This window comes from Crotalus tigris, unplaced genomic scaffold (genome assembly GCF_016545835.1).
Source record: "Crotalus tigris isolate CLP2741 ecotype Arizona unplaced genomic scaffold, ASM1654583v1 scf7180000017611.44802233496:7321179, whole genome shotgun sequence".
In the NCBI taxonomy this organism is placed as follows: domain Eukaryota; kingdom Metazoa; phylum Chordata; class Lepidosauria; order Squamata; family Viperidae; genus Crotalus; species Crotalus tigris.
In genome coordinates, this window is record NW_024096511.1 from 228947 (window position 1) to 248405 (window position 19459).

At 38.5% G+C, this 19459-nt stretch overlaps 1 protein-coding gene across 4 annotated transcripts in view; it reads right to left on the minus strand.

The window, feature by feature from the left end:
• Nucleotides 1-17888, minus strand: part of ECT2L (epithelial cell transforming 2 like) — a 46530-nt gene extending 28642 nt beyond the window's left edge. For 3 of the 4 annotated variants that reach the window (XR_005554226.1, XR_005554229.1, XM_039322840.1), the window contains exons 1-9: nucleotides 17502-17888; nucleotides 14435-14660; nucleotides 12527-12639; nucleotides 11079-11241; nucleotides 9501-9750; nucleotides 8402-8535; nucleotides 5924-6012; nucleotides 3093-3186; nucleotides 448-616 (exon numbers count right to left, since the gene is read on the minus strand). Coding sequence is in view for 2 of the 4 variants with exons in the window: in XM_039322840.1 (XP_039178774.1) it covers nucleotides 448-616; nucleotides 3093-3186; nucleotides 5924-6012; nucleotides 8402-8535; nucleotides 9501-9750; nucleotides 11079-11241; nucleotides 12527-12639; nucleotides 14435-14563 (1141 nt within the window). In the remaining 2 variants the exon portion in view is untranslated. The remainder of the gene's footprint in view (nucleotides 1-447; nucleotides 617-3092; nucleotides 3187-5923; nucleotides 6013-8401; nucleotides 8536-9500; nucleotides 9751-11078; nucleotides 11242-12526; nucleotides 12640-14434; nucleotides 14661-17501) is intronic. The other variant, XM_039322831.1, reaches the window with a different exon arrangement.
• Between the last annotated feature and the right edge of the window lie 1571 nt (nucleotides 17889-19459).

Below are 19459 nucleotides of genomic sequence, written 5' to 3' on the forward strand. Positions count from 1 at the left end.
AAGCGCCAAGGCATGGTCCATTTCTTCATTCCTCACAAAAGGTGACACCTCCCCAGCATGAACCCAGGGGTGGGGCCGACACAGCAGGGGCTGGTTCCTCACTTTTTCTGGACGGCCTTGTGAAGCTAAGACTGAATGCGTTTCAGCAAAGATGGCCACACAAAATTGTACATTGAATATATTTGCTGGTTTCTGCAGGTTTTTTTTTGTTGTTGCTGTTGGTAATTTAAAAAAACCTTTTAACAATAATATTTCATATAGTTATCTTTTTTCTGGAAGAGGTTATTTTCCATAATCAGCTAGAAAATAGATAAACCAATATAACTTGCAATATAACTCAGAATCTAGGAAATTCACTTCCACATATTTCAACTCTTCGGTGTAATATTTCAGTATGAAAGATTGTGCCAGCTATTCAAGTTTCTTATTATTTTATCTTAACTTTACCTTGAAGCAAGTTAATCTCTCTGGAATCTCCATCACTAATTATCCCAATACTCTTTGCTATTTGGCCATCCAAGGCCTTTTCTACCGAATGAATGAGGCTTTCCAGTGTGGTCCCAGTATGCTCATACACTACCAGAACCACACCATGCTTAACACTATCCACAACCATCTGAAATAAAATTGAAAGAAAACAACAAGTAAGAACATAGTTTTCAAATTAAAAGCAAATGTGTTTAGTACAGTGAATGAATTCTATTAGTCTAAAGACATTCTTGTACTGTTATATATTTGAAAGTTCTTGTTATTAGATAGGATTCATTTCTATGACTAGAAAAGAAAAATATTAAAATTATATTCACAAAATGAATTACTCATAGAAATGCAGGGTTGAAAACAAAGCTGGAATCATCAAGTCCAATCTGCTGAGATTGGTTCCACTATTAAAGTACTCTTACTCTCAGGATATTTTCCTTTTCTATATTCTGCCTTCCTATAAATTAATTTATCTGTGATCCATATACTTTGCATAAAAGGTTTATTTTATTTATCGGTTGGTTGATTTTTATGGCAGTTCTAGGTCACACTATATCCAGCAGATTAGTTAAAACAACCAGTACAACAAGACTGCTACAAAAACCATAAAAATACTCATCATGGTATCCTTATTCAGTTAGGATAAGGACTGATGGAATAAGACTGTTTTCACTTGCTTACAATGTCACATGTAGCTCAATGGACAGATATTTATAAACTAGGTTATTGCTAAGAGGTCCTACCACCATGTCGAACTTTTACTTCACAAAGAGATGAAGATCTCTAAGTAGACTCTCCATGATCAAATCAGGTGGGCAGATTCCACTCCACCAAGATATCACCCAATATAGCAAGTTGCTATGCCTTTTAGGACTTTATAGATAATGACCAAGGCTAACAGTTGAGCCAAGTAGCCTACTGATAACCAATACAATGACTTCAACAGTTGTATTTTTCTGTACAAGACTGATTTTGCCAACATTCTAGTTGCTGATGTTGTACCACCACTAAGTCATATTAACAATTTTCTAATTGCCAAACTAGGAAAAAAAGCAAGACTATTGTCTTGGATATAGTCTAATAACTATGCTTTGTTATATCTACTTTTCAAAGCTACTTGCACTTCTGATGCTTAGGTAAGTACTAAAAGAATTCAAAGAATACCCTTCCCACACACAGAGAGAGTAAACCACGTATCCCTGTTCATGCTAAGCCACAACTGCAATTAGCCAACAAAAATCTATTATAAACTCTGGTTTACTCTCCTAAACTATTTTTAAATTCAATATTGTAATAAAATAAACCACATACAAATATGGAAGAGTGGAAACAAACCCTACCATTACATGTATATGCACAGTTTAAATAACATACTTCCTGTTTTAGATGGCATCTTTCAAAGTTTATTAATTTGACACTAGATGGTCTTTCTTCACTATTTGCTTATGCATTAGAAGAATGCCCAACACAAAAATGAGTCAGAAGGCTCTATCAATCAGCAAACCAACTTTAACATACAGTACTTATTCAGCTTAAGACTAGCCTTTAAACTCTTCAGCACAAGGCAAATATTTGATGGAAAAGGCTACGGAGAACTAGATTTCTTTCTGCTTTTCACTCTCCCCATTTTTAGCTCATACATTAAATGAATTGTGAAATATATTTTCATTTTGTTTGAGTCCTTGTGTTTTGTCATATTTCACCTAGCAAATTTTCTGTTGTTTGATTGGTTTATTTATTTATTTATTTATTTTATTAATAAAATTTATATGCCACCCAATCCCTAGGGACTCAGGGCGGCATACAAAATTAAAACAATAAATATAACAATAAAAATGAGTACATTCACACAGCATGTCCCAATCGTATCCTGGCCCCCCCGGGGACATCAACCCCAGGCCTGCCAGAACAGGAGAGTTTTAATAGCTTTCTTGAAGGCCGGCAAGATGGGAGTAGTTCGAATCTCGGGGGGAAGTTGATTCCACCACGTCAGAGCCACCACAGAAAAGGCCCTTCCCTGAGGGCCCGCCAGCCGACATTGTCTGGCCGACGGGACCTGAAGGAGGCCCAACCTGTGGGGCCTCATTGGTCTCTGGGAACTGTGCGGCAGTATGCGGTCCTGTAAGTAACCTGGTCCTAAGCCATGAAGGGCTTTAAAGGTGACAACCAACACCTTGAATTGCATCCGGAGACCCACAGGAAGCCAGTGCAGCTCGCGGAGGATAGATGACATGTGGGTGTACCTTGGTGCACCCACAATCGCTCTCGCGGCTGCATTCTGAACCAACTGCAGCCTCCGAACGCTCTTCAAGGGTAGCCCCATGTAGAGCGCATTACAGTAATCCAGTCTTGAGGTGACAAGGGCATGAGTAACCGTGAGTAGAGCCTCCTGGTCCAAATAAGGCGGCAAATGGTATACCAGGCGAACCTGGGCAAAGGTCCCCCTGGCCACAGCTGATAGATGTTGTTCCAAATTTAGTTGTGAGTCCAGGAGGACACCCAATATGGTTGGATATATTTGATGCAACTTTCCCCTTATGTGTACAAAATGGAAGACATCTCATTCAGTCCCATGGAGGAAAGCAGGAAAGACGGATTGCATGAAGTTTTACCTCGTATGCAGGCACGTGGGAAGATATCAAGACCAGGTGTGGATGGAGCGAATACTTCCCATTGGGGTATCCTTGGGAAATAGGCTGACGAAATCTGTGAGACAAGGTAAGACAAGAACTGCTACAGATAATGTTCCTTCTGCACAAATAAAAAGTTAATATTACATATGAAGTTTTATTATTATGATAATCACAGTCAACAGTGGCAAACCCGTGCGAGCTCTGGATTTATGGACTTAATATCTCTAGAAGATAGGCTTAAGATACAGAAGGATCTTGACAGACTTCAACCTTGGGCGCTATCTAACAAAATGAAATTCAAAGGTGAAAAAACTAAGGTTCTATATTTAGGCAAGAAAAATCAAATGTACAGGTATAGTATAATATAGGTGGTACCTTGCTCAATAGTAGCAACTGTGAGAGGGATCTCGGAGTCCTAATGGACAATCACTTAAATATGAGCCAGCAATGTGCTGCAGCTGCCAAAAAAGCCAACACAGTGCTGGGCTGCATTAACAGAGGGATAGAATCAAGATCACGTGAAGTATTAATACCACTTTACAATGCTTTGGTAATGCCACACTTGGAATACTGCATCCAGTTTTGGTCACCACAATGTAAAAAAGATGTTGAGACTCTAGAAAGAGTATAGAGAAGAGCAACAAAGATGATTAGAGGACTGGAGGCTAAAACATATAAGGAACGGTTGCTGGAATTGGGTATGTCTAGTTTAATGAAGGACGAGGGGGGACATGATAGCAGTGTTCCAATATCTCAGGAGTTGCCACAAAGAAGAGGGAGTCAAGCTATTCTCCAAAGCACCTGAAAGCAAGACAAGAAGCAATGGATGGAAACTAACCAAAGAGAGAAGCAACCTCGAACTAAGGAGAAATTTCCTGACAGTCAGAACAATTAATCAATGCAACAAACTGCCTCCAGAAGCTGTGAGTGTTCCAACACTGGAAGTTTTTAAGAAGAGACTGGACAGCAATTTGTCTGAAATGGTATAGGGTTTCTTGCCTGAGCAGGGGCTTGGACTAGATGACCTCCAAGGTTCCTTCCAACTATTATTATTATTATTATTATTATTATTATTATTATTATTATTATTATTATTATTATTATTATTATTGACAGAGGACATCAATCCATGGTACAGCCAGGCAGAGATAGAAAAATATCTGCCCAACACTCTAAAGATCCTCTTGCCAATCTGAATGGATAATACTGGATCAGATGAACCAATTACTGGGTCTCCTCATTCATTCTGGGGCAGGTTTTTAGATTCTGCATGCAGCTGCAGCAGCAACAACAGCAGCAGTTCTCTGCACAACAGAACAGGAGACCTAGACTTGTAAACACAAGGTTGGACAGACAGGCAACACATCTCCTCTTGTCCTGAAGTTGCAACTAGATAAGGATCTCCCTGCTTAAAAAACAAAACACAAATATGGAACATCCAAACTTCATTTGTTTGAGATGAGCAGAAATAGAAATTGAATGAATAAATGAATAAATGAAACAAATAAACGAACAAACAAATAACAAACTTTGATCAATCTTATTTCACACTTAACTTTTTCAAACAGTCTTTGCTAAAAACAACAGCACAAACAAGTCATCATGCTTGCTGAATGATCTCATTATTTCCTGGTGATATTATGGTTCTCCCCTGAATTTCATTAGGTGGAAAGTTCTACCTGTTTAGCAGCAAATCTGTCAACTAAGATTCCAAAGCCACTCCCCTAATATTTCAGAGGCTGCTTTTTTTTTTTTTTTAATTAGCAGAGATAAAAGTGGTGCACTCAGCTTCCAAAGGTCATCCTGGGGCTATATCCAGATTGAAGTCTCCCTCTAATATTACACCAGCAGATTTCCTCTCCTGCAACAGGATTTCCTCTGGTGTGTGTGAAAGCAACATATTTGTTCAGGAAGCTTCCCCAAACTCCCAGAACAGATCTGAGGAAAATGCAACAAGTCTTTCTGTTCCACTGGCAGGCAGAAACAGACTAGATAGTATGCAGTGCATTATCAATCCTTCCTTTGCTGAATCTCAAAAACAGTGCTCAGAAAGGAATACCACTCTATTTCCTGCAACAGCAAAGTTTCCCTTGGTCACCAAGCTACACCACTGGAAACAGAAATTCTAAGGCAAATGTTTTAAATCGAACTGTATACTCATTTTCTCAACCTTGGCAACTTTAAGATGTGTGGACTGCAACTCACAGAATTCCCCCACCATCCATGCTGCATATAAATCTCTGTAGCGCCCATAGACAAAAAATATCCCCAGAGACATTTCTTGGCTATTTTTGGCAGAACAGATTAGCTGTGGCACAGTGAACAGAGGTCCTACCATGTCCCCATCGCAAGGCAGTTAATAAGCAAGCACTTTTCACTCTCAAACTGGATATTGTATGCTGTACATAATCTGCAACACAGAAATTGAATGCCACTAGAGGACGGAAAGACAAGGAACAGAGGGAAGGGGAGAGGACAAAGAGAGGAAACATGTTTTTCCTCCTTTCTCTTAGGGAGGGCACAGCTACAGACAGATATCTTCAAAGTTTACAGCTTTTAAAAAATACAGCAGGCAAGCAGATGTTGGAGAAACACCGCTACAGCCTATATATAGCTCTATTGTCAAACTTCCATGTTGCAAGGAAACTCTGCTTCTGCCCCAAGATGGGGATTTTTTTCTTAATTCAGATGGTGAACAGGATAAGACAAGGTTCCCTTCTATCTCTAGTTCTGAACCCTTATAGAAACTTTGGTTGACCATCTTCTTCTTTCCATATGCAGAAGAGACCTTAATTTGAAATGGCATTTACCTTTCTGGTAGAGATTTCCCAGAAGACAAGATGTATGGCTTCTCAGCTTCTAGTCTGAAGCCTAATGCAGATTTATTCTGTTGAGAACTCTGTTTGAAAAACAAATTATTTGTGGAAAGTACTGTTTCAATAAAAGCATTTAGAGAGAGGGATTACATGACATATTGAAGAGGAACCACAACCCCAAGGATGATAGGTGTATACTCTAGAACAGGGCTTTTCAACCAGTGGTACGGGTACCACCTATGGTACATTGGCACCTGGCTGGTGGTACGCGACCATCCTAGAAAGGTGGTAGTGGGGGAGGGGAATGAGCTGAACTGGTGGCAGCACCGCACAAGCCTGAGTGAGAGATGGCTGGAGCTGCAGGGCTGTTGGTTCAGCGGAAGTGCCAGGATCAGTGCTTCTTCGGGGCTGTCAGGGCTCAGCGGAAGCATCAGGATCAGCGCCAGGCTCCAGCAGGAGCTCGGCACTGATCCTGGCGCTTCTGCCGAGCCCAGAAGAAGCGCCGATCAGCTGGAATGTTGCAGCATCTCCAGGGTCTTGTGATTTATATTCAGATGCTTGGCAACTGATTCATATTTATGACGGTCACAGTGTCCCAGGGTCATGTGAAGTGACCAAAACCTGCTGCAACCACCCAGCAGATGGGGGGAATAAAAACTAAACACCCCCACCCCCAGTGCCAATCCTCAACAGAAATGCTCACAACAATGGAAACCTCGGACAGGAGGAAGAGTGCTGCCGGGTGGGCAGGCAGGTGTCTTGCTCAGTTGTGGCTTGGGGGCACTTTTTTCAGTGCCATTGTAACTTCGAACAGTCACTAAGTGAACTGTTGTAAGTCGAGGACTACCTGTACTTTATCACTTTTTTCCTTTTTGGGGGGGGGGGTCATCAGGTTTTTGACATCTTGCTAGGCGACTGGTGGTACTCGGATATTGCTATATCCTAAAAGTGGTACAATGGGTGAAAAGGTTGAAAAGCCCTGCTCTAGAATAGTGCTTCCCAACCTTGGCCATTTTGAGTGTGTGGACTTCAGTTTCCATAATTCCAACAGCCTGAAGGGCCATTGATAAGAGTTCTGGCAGTTGAAGCCCATACCTTGAAAAAGGCTAAAGTTGGGAAACACTGCTATAGAAGAAGCAAGACACCTGAGTGCTAAATTCCTGCAGGAGATATAGACTACCTGCTGAAGGACGAAGAGCAAAGATGACACCATCATAGAGTCAGAGTAGGAAAAAAGGAAATCTGCCAAGGTCTAGCCTCCCAACTCAGCTCTTCAAGAAAGGTTTCTCCTGTATATATTGTTTCCCTTTCATTTTTCAGCGAGACAAAAAGAAATGGAATAAAACTATGAGCAACTGAAATCTACTTGTTGAACAAGAAAAGAAGTTTGTCCCTTGGCCTAGGGCCTTCACAGTCAAGCAATGTTCTGTGATTTGAAGGCATTCACAACTCTTAATCCCAAAGGCTGTTACAAGGATACAATTGGGAGGAGGAAAGATAATATTCTGTCATTAGCACATTGACATTCCATTTTACATTTAAGTTGCAATGGATCTTCCTGCATTTTCTTTTTAATGAATTGAACTCTGGGGATGTGCGGGTCGGGAACTGTTAATTAGCTCAGAACAAAAGAAAAGGGTAATATTTTTGATGAATACAGATCCACAGACCATTGACATTTAATTCCTCTATTGTTGGCTAAACATTTTAGACCTCTGCTACAAAGATTCAGACTGAATTATTGGAGCCACTTGAATGGCTTCTGAAGAATCAATTTGCTGCTGTTTAACCAACTAGATCTGCAACAAGACTAAAATGGAAAATGTCACACTTCATCTTGAGAATTTTAGTGGTGCCTTCTAAAATTCAGTTAAGGGCTGCCAAAATACAGAAAATGCTGTTTCTTGGATACAAAATTTCTCTAAGAAGGAAAAAAGGCACTTGATGCAAGCACAGGTAGTGTCAGCTGAAGGCATTAGGGAGTACCAGACAAGATGCCACCACACCACACCATTTTTGGTAGTTAGATTATTTATCTAGGTCAGTGTTTCTCAACCTTGGGATGGAAACACTGAGAGCTGAAGGTCACCCATGTTAAAATTGCCAGGGTTGAGCAACACTCATCTATGTTAACCTGCATAGCCAATTAAAGGAGGTAGTTGAAGAGAGTGGTTTTCCTACCATCGTTATTCAGCCGGTGGAGATTGATGGAAACACAGGGAGGGACAGCAAGATGAGATTAACAAGACCAGGGATTGGCAATGGGGACCCCAGAACCAACATTTCTTGTTTAGCTGATCCTCAGGCCCCTAAGCTCATTTCCACATATGCCTACACTGCTCTCCTTAACACATGCTTAAGCACTAAGCACTATTATGGAGCATTATTTTGGGGATGGAGACAAGTCTTAAGTAAAGCTCTGCATGCACAGACATAAAAATGTAAACATTTGAGGAGGGGGGGGAATAATACCTTCATTAATAATTCAGCTGATAATTTAGCCTGGTCATAGATAGATTGGGACAAATGTGGTTGAAATCCAGACTTGTAAAATCCTGAGCTCCGGGTTCCACTTATCCAAGGTGGACGAGCTTTGAATAATTCTTCTGAAAAATAAATCCCATTCAACTATATTATATGTTACTTTCAAAAGGTGATTATTTATGCTCCCTTTTTCATTGTCAGGTTATACTATTAATTTAAAAATCTGTTTTCATTTAGAGCCAGTTCTAGATTTTAATAAGCTGTGCAAGATTCCTAAACAGAAGAGAATTTATGTACGAATCCACAGGCCACCCACAACTAGACTAACATTTTGATCTTTATAGACATGTGGGCACACAAAAAATGCAAACTGCTCTACTAAAAAGGGCAAACCTTTCATCATATTTGTCATAGCAGAAGATTGACATGAGTTGTTCAATTTTGTCTCCCTATTTTTTTTTTTAATCATGATGCCAATAATGGGAACATGCCCTGGGGGTGCAAATAAAAGGATTTGGCCCACAAAATTCTGCCCAGGTTGGTTTTAAAAAAGAGATTACTAGGTGTCAAGGGTGCAGCTACACTCTTTGAGGGAGGTGGACAGTTCAGAAATGTGAAAAATAAATAAAGCTAAAGGGGGAACTACTGGCATCCAAAGAAAACTGGCACAGGCAAAGAATCAAATTCACAGGAGCAACAAGGGACAGAGGGGAAAGAATAACTCATTCTATAAACTGCATTCCATTTCTGCAATCATTTGATACTTCATATAGGAATCATTCATTAGAGTATTTTACATTCAAGCCCCACGGAAAATAATTACATTAATTGAGGAAGGCATCCACATACTTCAAAGAGAAGACAATATTCTTACCACTTTGCTACATTTATGAAAAGAGGTCAGCTAAACCTTTTCCATTTTTCTGTCTAACGTAATTATTTAAAAAGCTATTTATTTCAGATTTTAGTCCTTGGGGCTTGCTAGGCACTCCTGTGCATCTCATATATTCCTGAGAACTTAATGATTGCCAGCTGCTAAAGTCAAAATATGGGATCCACCCTTACTAATAACTGAACCAAAACTTACTTTTGTGTACTGCCAATCTCCCTCGAATAAATTTCCGAAAATAGTTTGCTTGCCCTCTTTCTTCTTGCTCTTCAGTTTTTGTTTTGAGATCACTGGTAGTTCTGTGGTATGCAATTCTCCTAGGAGTCAGATAATCCAGGTTGGTTGCACAAGCAATATAATAACGCTTCCAAGCGCCATATTCATTCTTTTCAGGAACATACGGAAGAAACCATCCTAACTTAAGGCATTTTGGCATCCACAGACAGTCCTTTAGTGAAGGAGGTGAAAACATGCTTTATTTTCAAAGAGAAATTATTATCACAGCTTATCAAATCAAATAAAGCATGACTTAATTGTTGATGACTAACATCAGATATGTAAGAGAAGCAGATCTATGGGAATGAGGTACACAAATACCAGCTTCCCCCTTTTCCTTGATTTGGAAGGTACATGCAATCTGTTTTATTCAAAAGCAATTTAAAGATAATTCCTTTGATTTTAACTCAGGAGCCTCATAATTTGGTTTAATTATAATGATCATAACAATGTATGGAAATAGAAGAGATCTAGAAAACAATAAATAAGATTGATTAATAGTATAAAAATAAATAAATATAGAAGGGGTTATATTTAAATTCTGCTAATCCATATGTGTGTTAATTGGTGAATGGATCTGACAGATGCCACCTGAATGTAAAATTAATTATTGCCAATTTTTGTATTGGTCTCAAGTGCACAGACATGAAGTTTTAAGTAAACTGATTTATTACTATTCATGCCTATGCACAGCAATCTACTCAATTACAGGTTAGCACTATTTTAGCGGTAGGAAAAGGGTCACCTAAATTCAAGAAGAGTTGGTCTTAGCCCATTTGTGGCTAAGTAGACTCTAGGCTGATTCCTTTTTTGACTCTGCCCCCCAGATTCTACCACTCCTTCTCCTCCTTCTCCTGACACTCTTTCTCCTACAATTGATAGTATTCCACTTTAAATTTGAATAAGGCCAATGAATTTTAATCGTTGAAAACAGGACTATTTTCCTTCCATATGGAATAAGAAAGATACCTTCTTCATCTAACGATTCAAGATTAGAAAAGAAATGGCTATAATTAAGAGACAAGTAACACAAATGGGAAACTTCACTAGAGAATGTTACAAATGTTCATGTCATTTCAAATCAATGAGCATAAGAACATGTAACTTGGCGTTTAATTGGGATGACTACAACGTGTAACCCTCAGTCTCAGTTTTGAACTTGGTGGGGCTTATTCAAAGGGTGAAGGAGGGATGAGGAGCTATGGTCTTTGAATGTTGCTGAACTGCAATTCCCAGTATCTCACCATGGGTCACATAATCTGGAACAGCTGAGAGTTGAAATTCACTTAGGTCATGGGTGTCAAACTCGCTACGTCATATGATGTGTTGTGATGTATCGCAAATTTTTTGCGTTGCCGGAGCTAGGGTGGGCGCGGCCCCCATATGATGCAACCGGCCCGCAGGCTGGCAGTTTGACACCCCTGATTTAATGGACCATGGTTCTACAACTCTAGCATGTAGCATTGGCTTATCTGAAAAAAAGGCATACGCTGATACTACCTGTTCAGTTAAAAATTTCCAGTGCCAATTGATTTGGGCTGCAGCACAAAGATCCCTCGGACTGAGAAAGGAGAATATATATAAAGATATGAAACGTGGCAGCAGAGTGGTGAAATCTATATGGCTCAGTGGGATATTTTCTACAAGCCATTTTTCAGCACACCTATGCAACAAGGAAGTAAAACACACACAAAAAGAACAACCCAAAGTAAATTATCAGATCTAGGGAAATGTTTACATTTATTGCCAGGAAAAGAAGATTATATAAATGTGAACTATGAACATTTAATGGGTAAGCCATGATTTTGAGATTCTCCCCCCTTCCCTTTGCCTCATCTATTCAGTTTTTCATGTTCACTTTCATTTTCATGTGGCAGCACCTCCTAAGGCAGGGCAACACTACTATTTTTGCCACTGTCTGTAAATTGACATGATTATAATCTACAGGTTTATAAGGAAGCTAGTGGACAGATTCAACTTTAAAAAAGGCCTGGCTTAACATTAGATATCTAGAGGCCAAGATCTTAGGCCCCAGAGGCAGATCTCTATCTGATGTACTTTTCCCATTTTGGCCCACCTTCCCCCAACGTTTTGGAAAATAGGGCTGTGTATGGGACAAATATATATTGTACATCTCCTTTAACTCTTTTGCTTCATATTTTATAAAATAAGCCTACATCTTGTCATCAATACAGAAATAATATTAAGGTGCTCGTGTCACTAGCTTCCAAGTACATATTTTATAACACCCATGAACAAAGTTGCTAGAGCCACCACTACCCCAAAGACCCATAACTAAATCACAACCCATAACTAAATCACAACCGAGGTAGTGCAGCAGTTAGAGTGCAGTACTGCAGGCCACTTTAGCTGATTGTGTTCAGCAGGTCAGCGGTTCAAATCTCACCGGCTCAAGGTTGACTCAGCCTTCCATCCTTCCGGGATAGGTAAAATGAGGACCCAGATTGTTGGGGGCAATGTAAATATATATACATTGCTTACTGGTGTACACCGCTTAGAGAGTGCTTGCACTTAAAGCGGTATATAAGTCTCATAAAAATAAAATAAAATAAATAAAAATAAAACTGTTAACTGAACAGGGAGAATTATTAAATGCCTAGTAAATAACTATATTCACAATGTTAAATTAATTTGAAATAATTTTACAGTATATTTAGTTTCCGCTTTAGCAGCAGTTACTTTTTTGAAGTCTAGATCCCAAAGGTTGAATGTGCCTTTTGGTCCACTCAATTTGTGCACCCACATTTTACAAAAATTACTACTTCTAGATTTCTGTATGGAGATCTCAATGAGCTCCAGCTGACTAGGATTGGACTCCAGAAATAGCAAACAATGTGCAGTAAATAATTCATATTATAGGAGGTGCCCTTGCATAATCTACTTTTTATTTTCACAAAGCATAGTATTAAAACAAGTGGCTCACTTACTTCAGCTGTGATTTACTGCACTTGTTCAATATCAAGAGGAGAAACTGCTTGCGTTGTTTGTCTGTCCACAAGTCAAACCAGTGGCTTATAAGTCTGATTCTTTCCTGATAAAGCTAAACAAAGCCACAAGTTTTTTTTTTAAATAAAAAAGACAGTTTGATAACATACAAGATGAGACCATTCCATGTGCAGTACTGCTAGTTTTTCATTGCAGGGTCATTTTATAATCTTATTAAAAGATGCAACTTGGGTAAGAAACTTAGACATTGGTTAACTTCAGTTTTCAACAGCCCTCAACATCGGCTGTGTTGGCCAGTGCTAATGACTTTAGCTACTACATCTGGAGGGCCACATATCCTCACATATGCTGCAAAATCAAGCTTTTGAACAAAACCATTTATTATTGGTTCCTCATATGTTTTAGCCTCCAGTCCCCTAATCATCTTTGTTGCTCTTCTCTGTACTCTTTCTAGAGTCTCAGCATCTTTTTTACATCGTGGTGACCAAAACTGGATGCAGTATTCCACGTGTGGCCTTACCAAGGCATTGTAAAGTGGTATTAATATTTCACATGATCTTGATTCTATCCCTCTGTTAATGCAGCCCAGAACTGAGTTGGCTTTTTTGGCAGCTGCAGCATACTGCATAGTTTTGGCTATCCAAATTATTTCTTAAAAAAAGCTTGAACTAGGGGAAGGAAATCTTTACAGTCTGGGGACCTCATTGGAATTTTCAAAATAAATCATGTCTACCCTCACAAATGGATGTCAATCACAGAACACTCGTTTACTTTCTACTATGCTGTTTTTTCATCATATATAGGCAGTAGCAGACCCTCTTTCAGCTGAGCTCCATCTTGATCAATTGATTGAGTTAAATTTTGAACCTGCCTATACAACTCACTGTGGCTTATGTTATAAATAAAAATAAATAAATAAAAGCAGGAAGGAAAATCATTAGGGGGGAAAACCTGAACATCCTGAAGAATACTAGATAGTCAACATTATAATTCTACAGGCAAGATAGCAGAATTTGGAGACCATCAGAGAAATGGAATAATGTTCCGACTATAGGTACTAAAGACAAAATAAGTCTGTATGGATGTCCTTATAGACAATACAGTGTAAAAAAATGGATCATTCTAATGTTTGTATAGGTTTTTCTTAGTGTTTCTTTTCTTGTACAGTATGTAAATATACAGTAAACAGTTGCAATTCTCTATATATGATGCACGAATGTTTATGCCCCAACATACCTTTTACTTATTTTTAAGTACTCCTTATGTATTTTTATAATGTATTTTTGAGTTTTATTCCTTTTTTCTTTTTTTGTTATTATTTTAAAAGCAATAAAATTATTTTTTTAAAAAACAATGTTACATCGTTGTGATTGTGGTGAGAAAAAGTTTTTGGACATGAGACTAATTTAACAGATTTTTTTTTTATGTTAGCAGCCAAAAAAAAAAAAAGAAAGGAACAAGAGCTGCATTAGGAAGCTGTATTTATTTCAGATTTATGTAAGAGTATAGAAACCACAAGTCAAATATGCATCAAAACAATCTTTGCGTACAAGTAGTAGGTTTTTGCTTCAGGCAGCCTGTAGATGAGCAAGTGCTAAAATAACAAACTTATTCTCTTGGTCGAAACCAGGAAGCAAGAAGCAGAACTCAAATCAGTTTTTATGAAGGCTTATTATGATACTCTTCAGTTATAGGCAGAACTAGATGCCACAATTTCATGGAATGTATATGCTTGCTACAACAGAGCACTTTTTTTTCTGGAAACATTTAAACAAAGTATAAAACCAGCCTGCTGTTGATGAACAAGCGAGCTATGAAAGTTTTGGAAATACTAAATTATAAAGCAAATTATTTAGCAGTTTAAATGTTAAGTGTTAACATTAACTCACCTGATTGTTAAGTGGTTTGTTTTCAATTGGTGTCCAAGAACTGAATCGTGTATGCAGGGTTTCCATTGTCTGACTCCGATTCGGACTCTGTCTCTTGTAGGGTATCCTAAGCTTTTCAAATGTCACCATGAGGTATATATATTGTATGAACTATAATTATTTAGGTAATAGTCATTCTTGTCTGCTGTTAATTCTACTGTAGACATCAACTAGATTCCTTTAGTAGCTAGAAGTGGAATAATGGTATAACTTTCATATTCAAGAGTAAATGCTGAGTTCTAAATTCAGTTAAATTCTACATCCTAATTATAAAACTCCTAAAAACAAGCCAAACATTTGGACTGTGTCTTCAGTTTCTTCAAATTATTCTAGGTCCCCTATATCATTTTTGTAATATTTATGATTATAAAATAAAAAACACATCGCATTTCATATGTATGGTATTAATGTTATGTATTATTGTTGGGGCAGAAACTAATCATCATCATCATCATCATCATCATCATCATCATCATCAATTGCAAAAGGCGGCCTTACTAGGAACTGCTTCCATTCTGCGACGATACCTGTAATACCATCAAACATCCACATCTGCCTATCCCAGATCCTGGGTAAGGACTCGATAGGTAGACAAAATGCCAAATCCAGTCTGAACATCTGGCTGACTGTGTTATGATCCATAATAATAATAATAATAATAAAGTTAGAAGGGACCTTGGAGGTCATCGAGTCCAACCCCCTGCTCAGGCAGGAACCCTACACCATTTCAGACAAATGGCTGTCCAGTCTCTTCTTAAAAACTTCCAGTGTTGGAACATTCACCACTTCTGGAGGCAGGTTGTTCCATTGTTTAATTGTTCTAACTGTCAGGAAGTTTCTCCTTAGTTCTAAGTTGCTTCTCTCCTTGATCAGTTTCCATCCTTTGCTTCTCATCCTGCCTTCAGGCGCCTTGGAGAATAGCTTGACTCCCTCTTCTTTGTGGCAACCCCTGAGATATTGGAACACTGCTATCATGTCCCCCCTTGTCCTTCTCTTTGTTAAACTAGACATACCCAATTCCAGCAACCGTTCCTTATGTTTTAGCCTCCAGTCCCCTAATCATCTTTGTTGCTCTTCTCTGTACTCTTTCTAGAGTCTCAACATCTTTTTTACATCGTGGTGACCAAAACTGGATGCAGTATTCCAAGTGTGGCCTTACTAAGGCATTGTAAAGTGGTATTAATACTTCACGTGATCTTGATTCTATCCCTCTGTTAATGCAGCCCAGCACTGTGTTGGCTTTTTTGGTAGCTGCAGCACACTGCTGGCTCATATTTAAGTGATTGTCCACCAGGACTCCGAGATCCCTCTCACAGTTACTACTATTGAGCAAGGTACCTCCTATAGTATACTATACCTGTGCATTTGTTTTTTCTTGTCTAAATGTAGAACCTTACTTTTTTCACCATTGAATTTCATTTTGTTAGATAGCACCCAGTGTTCAAGTCTGTCCAGGTCCTCCTGTATCTTAAGCCTGTCTTCTGGAGTGTTGGCTATTCCTGCCAGCTTGGTGTCATCCACAAATTTGATGAGTTCCCCATCTATCCCCTCGTCCAAATCATTGATGAAGATGTTGAAGAGCACTGGGCCTAGAACAGAGCCCTGGGGCACCCCACTATACACTTCCCTCCATGTAGATGCGGTTCCATTGAGGACCACACACTGAGTACGGCCGGTCAGCCAGCTACGAATCCATCTGGTGGTGATGCTGTCTAACCCACATTTTTCTCCATACTGAAGTCCAAGTAAATGATGGGCTAGTATTTGATTAAAATAGGGCAATACTATAAAATAGAGGCAGTTATTGTCATAGGCACCAGGATAAAAAACCCAGGAAATTAGGAGTACCAATCCTGCCTTAGATACAATGCCTGTTCTGTAACTCTAGGCCAGTCACTCTCTCAGCCCTAGGATGAAGCAATAGTAAATCACTTCCAAACATCTTGCAAGGAAAAACACAGGGACTAGTCCAGGCAGTCACCAGCAGTCAAAACTGCCTTAAAAGCACACACACAAACACACACAGAGAGCTATAAAACTTGGATTGATTTGTGTAGTCCAGCTGGGTGACTCTCGGCAGTCACTCTCTGTCAGCCTCACAGGGTTGTTGTGGGGAAAACAGGAAGGCAAAAGTGTATTGAATATGTTCACTGCCTTGAGTTATTTGTAAAAGTAGTAAAGACTGGATAAAAATAAAATAAATAAATACTGTAATCTAAGATGGTGGACCTACAACACCCATTGTCCTCCTACCAAAAAAGGCATTGTTTGTGCAAGCTGTGGGAGGGCTAAAATGTGCAGAAGGGGTTGAAGTATGCATATTGAATTGGGAATGCTACCTCATGGGCAATCTCTAGAAGCTAATAACTTTATCAGAATGAGCATATTTACACATATTTATATTGTATAAATTATCCTTCTCTACATCCTTCATTTTCAGATATTACTTGGATCCCCATCAATCCATGTTGAGCAGGACACCAGCATCAATTAATTTAGATTATTATGATTTGGCAGCTTGAGAAACTGTAGTGATATTTTTATTTTTTTAATGTAAACTGTGTACATGAGTGTTGGGACTCTTTTCATTCTTACACAAAATGTTGGGGGGAACCACTGTTTAAAACATGGGGTTAAATGCAGGAAATAAATCAGTGACTACTGTCTGTGTGTAGAAGGGGGAAAATAAAATAATAAGCTATTCGGGGTTTTTTTTTATTAAAACATACACTTTTCTTTTTCAAAAGCTCTGTTGTGGATTTTGTGGTTGCATTTGAATGCAATTAGACATGGGAATCTGAGTTAGGATAAATTCTATTAACTTCTAGAATTATACTACAAATTAAGCTTTTGTGCATCAGTCTCAGGATTCAGCATTGTGTTTTGTTCTTTTTAGTCTACGAGAATACCAACTCTGCAGTTGCCGAAACACAACACACACACTACGCACCCCGGACCCTTCAATATCCTACCACCAATTTCACACTCTTGAACAAATAAGTAATCACAGGTAGATCTACTACTTTACCTTAAGAAGTGGTGGATCTTTCCCTTCTGAGAAAAGCCAGAAGTACTGTTGGCTGAAGGTCTTCTCCACATCTCCATAGAAACCCATGTACACAATACAACATACCTTGGGCTTTCAGCCAACATTGCTGACTCAGGACCAGAGGAAAATATTCTTTGTCCACTATGAATCTATTTACAAGGGCAAAGTCACCTTGGATTTGTGGGAGCACTGTAGCACTAAGTCTATCAACCTGTGTACTTATATGACAGTATTTCTTCTGGTTCAGCTTTGATTAAAAAAAAAAGAGAGAGAGAAAGAACAAGAGAGATAAAGCTCTTCCTAAAAAGGGAGGTCCATTAAAAAAAAAACTCCAAACTTTCATACATTGTTGTTGGCAATTCAAAAATGACATAAAAGGGTGATGTAGACTTTTAGGATTTCCCTGCTATTTATTCATCATATTTATATGGACATCCATCTCACAAAATATCACTCTAGTTGGCATACAGTAAAAAACTATAAAATTGTACTATGAAAGCAAATAATTAAAAAGTATTATAAAATAGTACTATGAAAGCAATAATATTAAAATTAATGTTATGATTACAAGCCAAGGAGCAACAAATATTAACAACAATGAAACTACCTCAGCAACTCCCCTTTCTTTTAAGATCCCCAAGCCTTTTGGCACAATCAAGTTTTGAAGGACTTATAAAAATAGGGATGGAGCCAAATGTAACAGCCACTTTAACTTACTATGCTCGCTCTTCTTCCTTGCTAAAAAAAAACCCAGAAGCAAACATCTGCAAATTCCTTCCATTTTTTCCTTTTCAAACAATAGCAACTTGGATTGAAAAAGCCTCTTGAATTAGTGGAAACCTGCTAAGTAGAATTGAGACTTCTCCAAATAATAAACTGTGAACATATGAGTTCTTGTATTCTGTAGTAATATAAGCTATACTACACAGGCAACCAAATCAGTGTCTACAGAAAAAGGTATGAAAAAGCAGGAAGAAGTGCTTAGGAAGAGCTGTTCTTCTAGTGAGTTTAATGTTATTTGTAACTTCTAAGCAAGGCTACTCCGATTTTTCCCCTTTCCTATCCAGCTACTCCCCCCTTCCCATCTTATTTCAGCTTCTCTTTCTCCTTCGCAGTGCATCTATCCTTTTTGTTGTTGTTCCAATTCCATCCTGTTCTTTTGGTCCCCTATGCTAAAAAGTAATTCCACGTGTGCTTTAAGTGGGGAAGCTGTGTTCTATCCAGGATTTTTGGTTTGTGTGTGTGTGTAGTTTATCAACTCTACTTAGCAGTTGAAATCATTTAAATATATAGCATACTATATATCACAAATGCAATCCTATATATTTCTTTCCAGAAAATCTCCTGATTTTTAGGATGAACAGAAAGGTTTTATAGAGATATAAAAGGTAGGGAGAAAGCAATCTTAAGAGTCACCTTGACTACTTCAGTTAGATTTAATGTATTCCTTGTCTTACCTGGACATCAGCTTCCTCTATTAATTGACCACATCATCTATTAAGATGTGGCACACTTGTCACGGAGCCACCATAACATGAAGAGGTTTCACATCTGTAGTGGCGATTTCCATGAATATCAAGTATGGGAATAGAAATCCATATTGTTACTAATTTTAACACATGAAACTGCAATACAAAGTAGGGACTCAAAACAATTTTCTAGAAAATTGAAACAACTTACCACTGAAGTAACACCTCAGAAACAATTAAAACCTGCCAATACTTATACTAGTGAGAATTACTGTGGTCCCCATTTATATGGAAGGGACCAGATCAGTAAGGCTCAGCAGAAAAAAGGTGTTATTACGCTGAGAATCAAGCTACGATGCTAATCAGTCATCAATATAATGATCTCCGTATGAAACCACTCACTTTCACATTTTAATTTCTTGTTTGTCAATCATCTGAAAATAATAAGACCATACAGATATAGAAGGT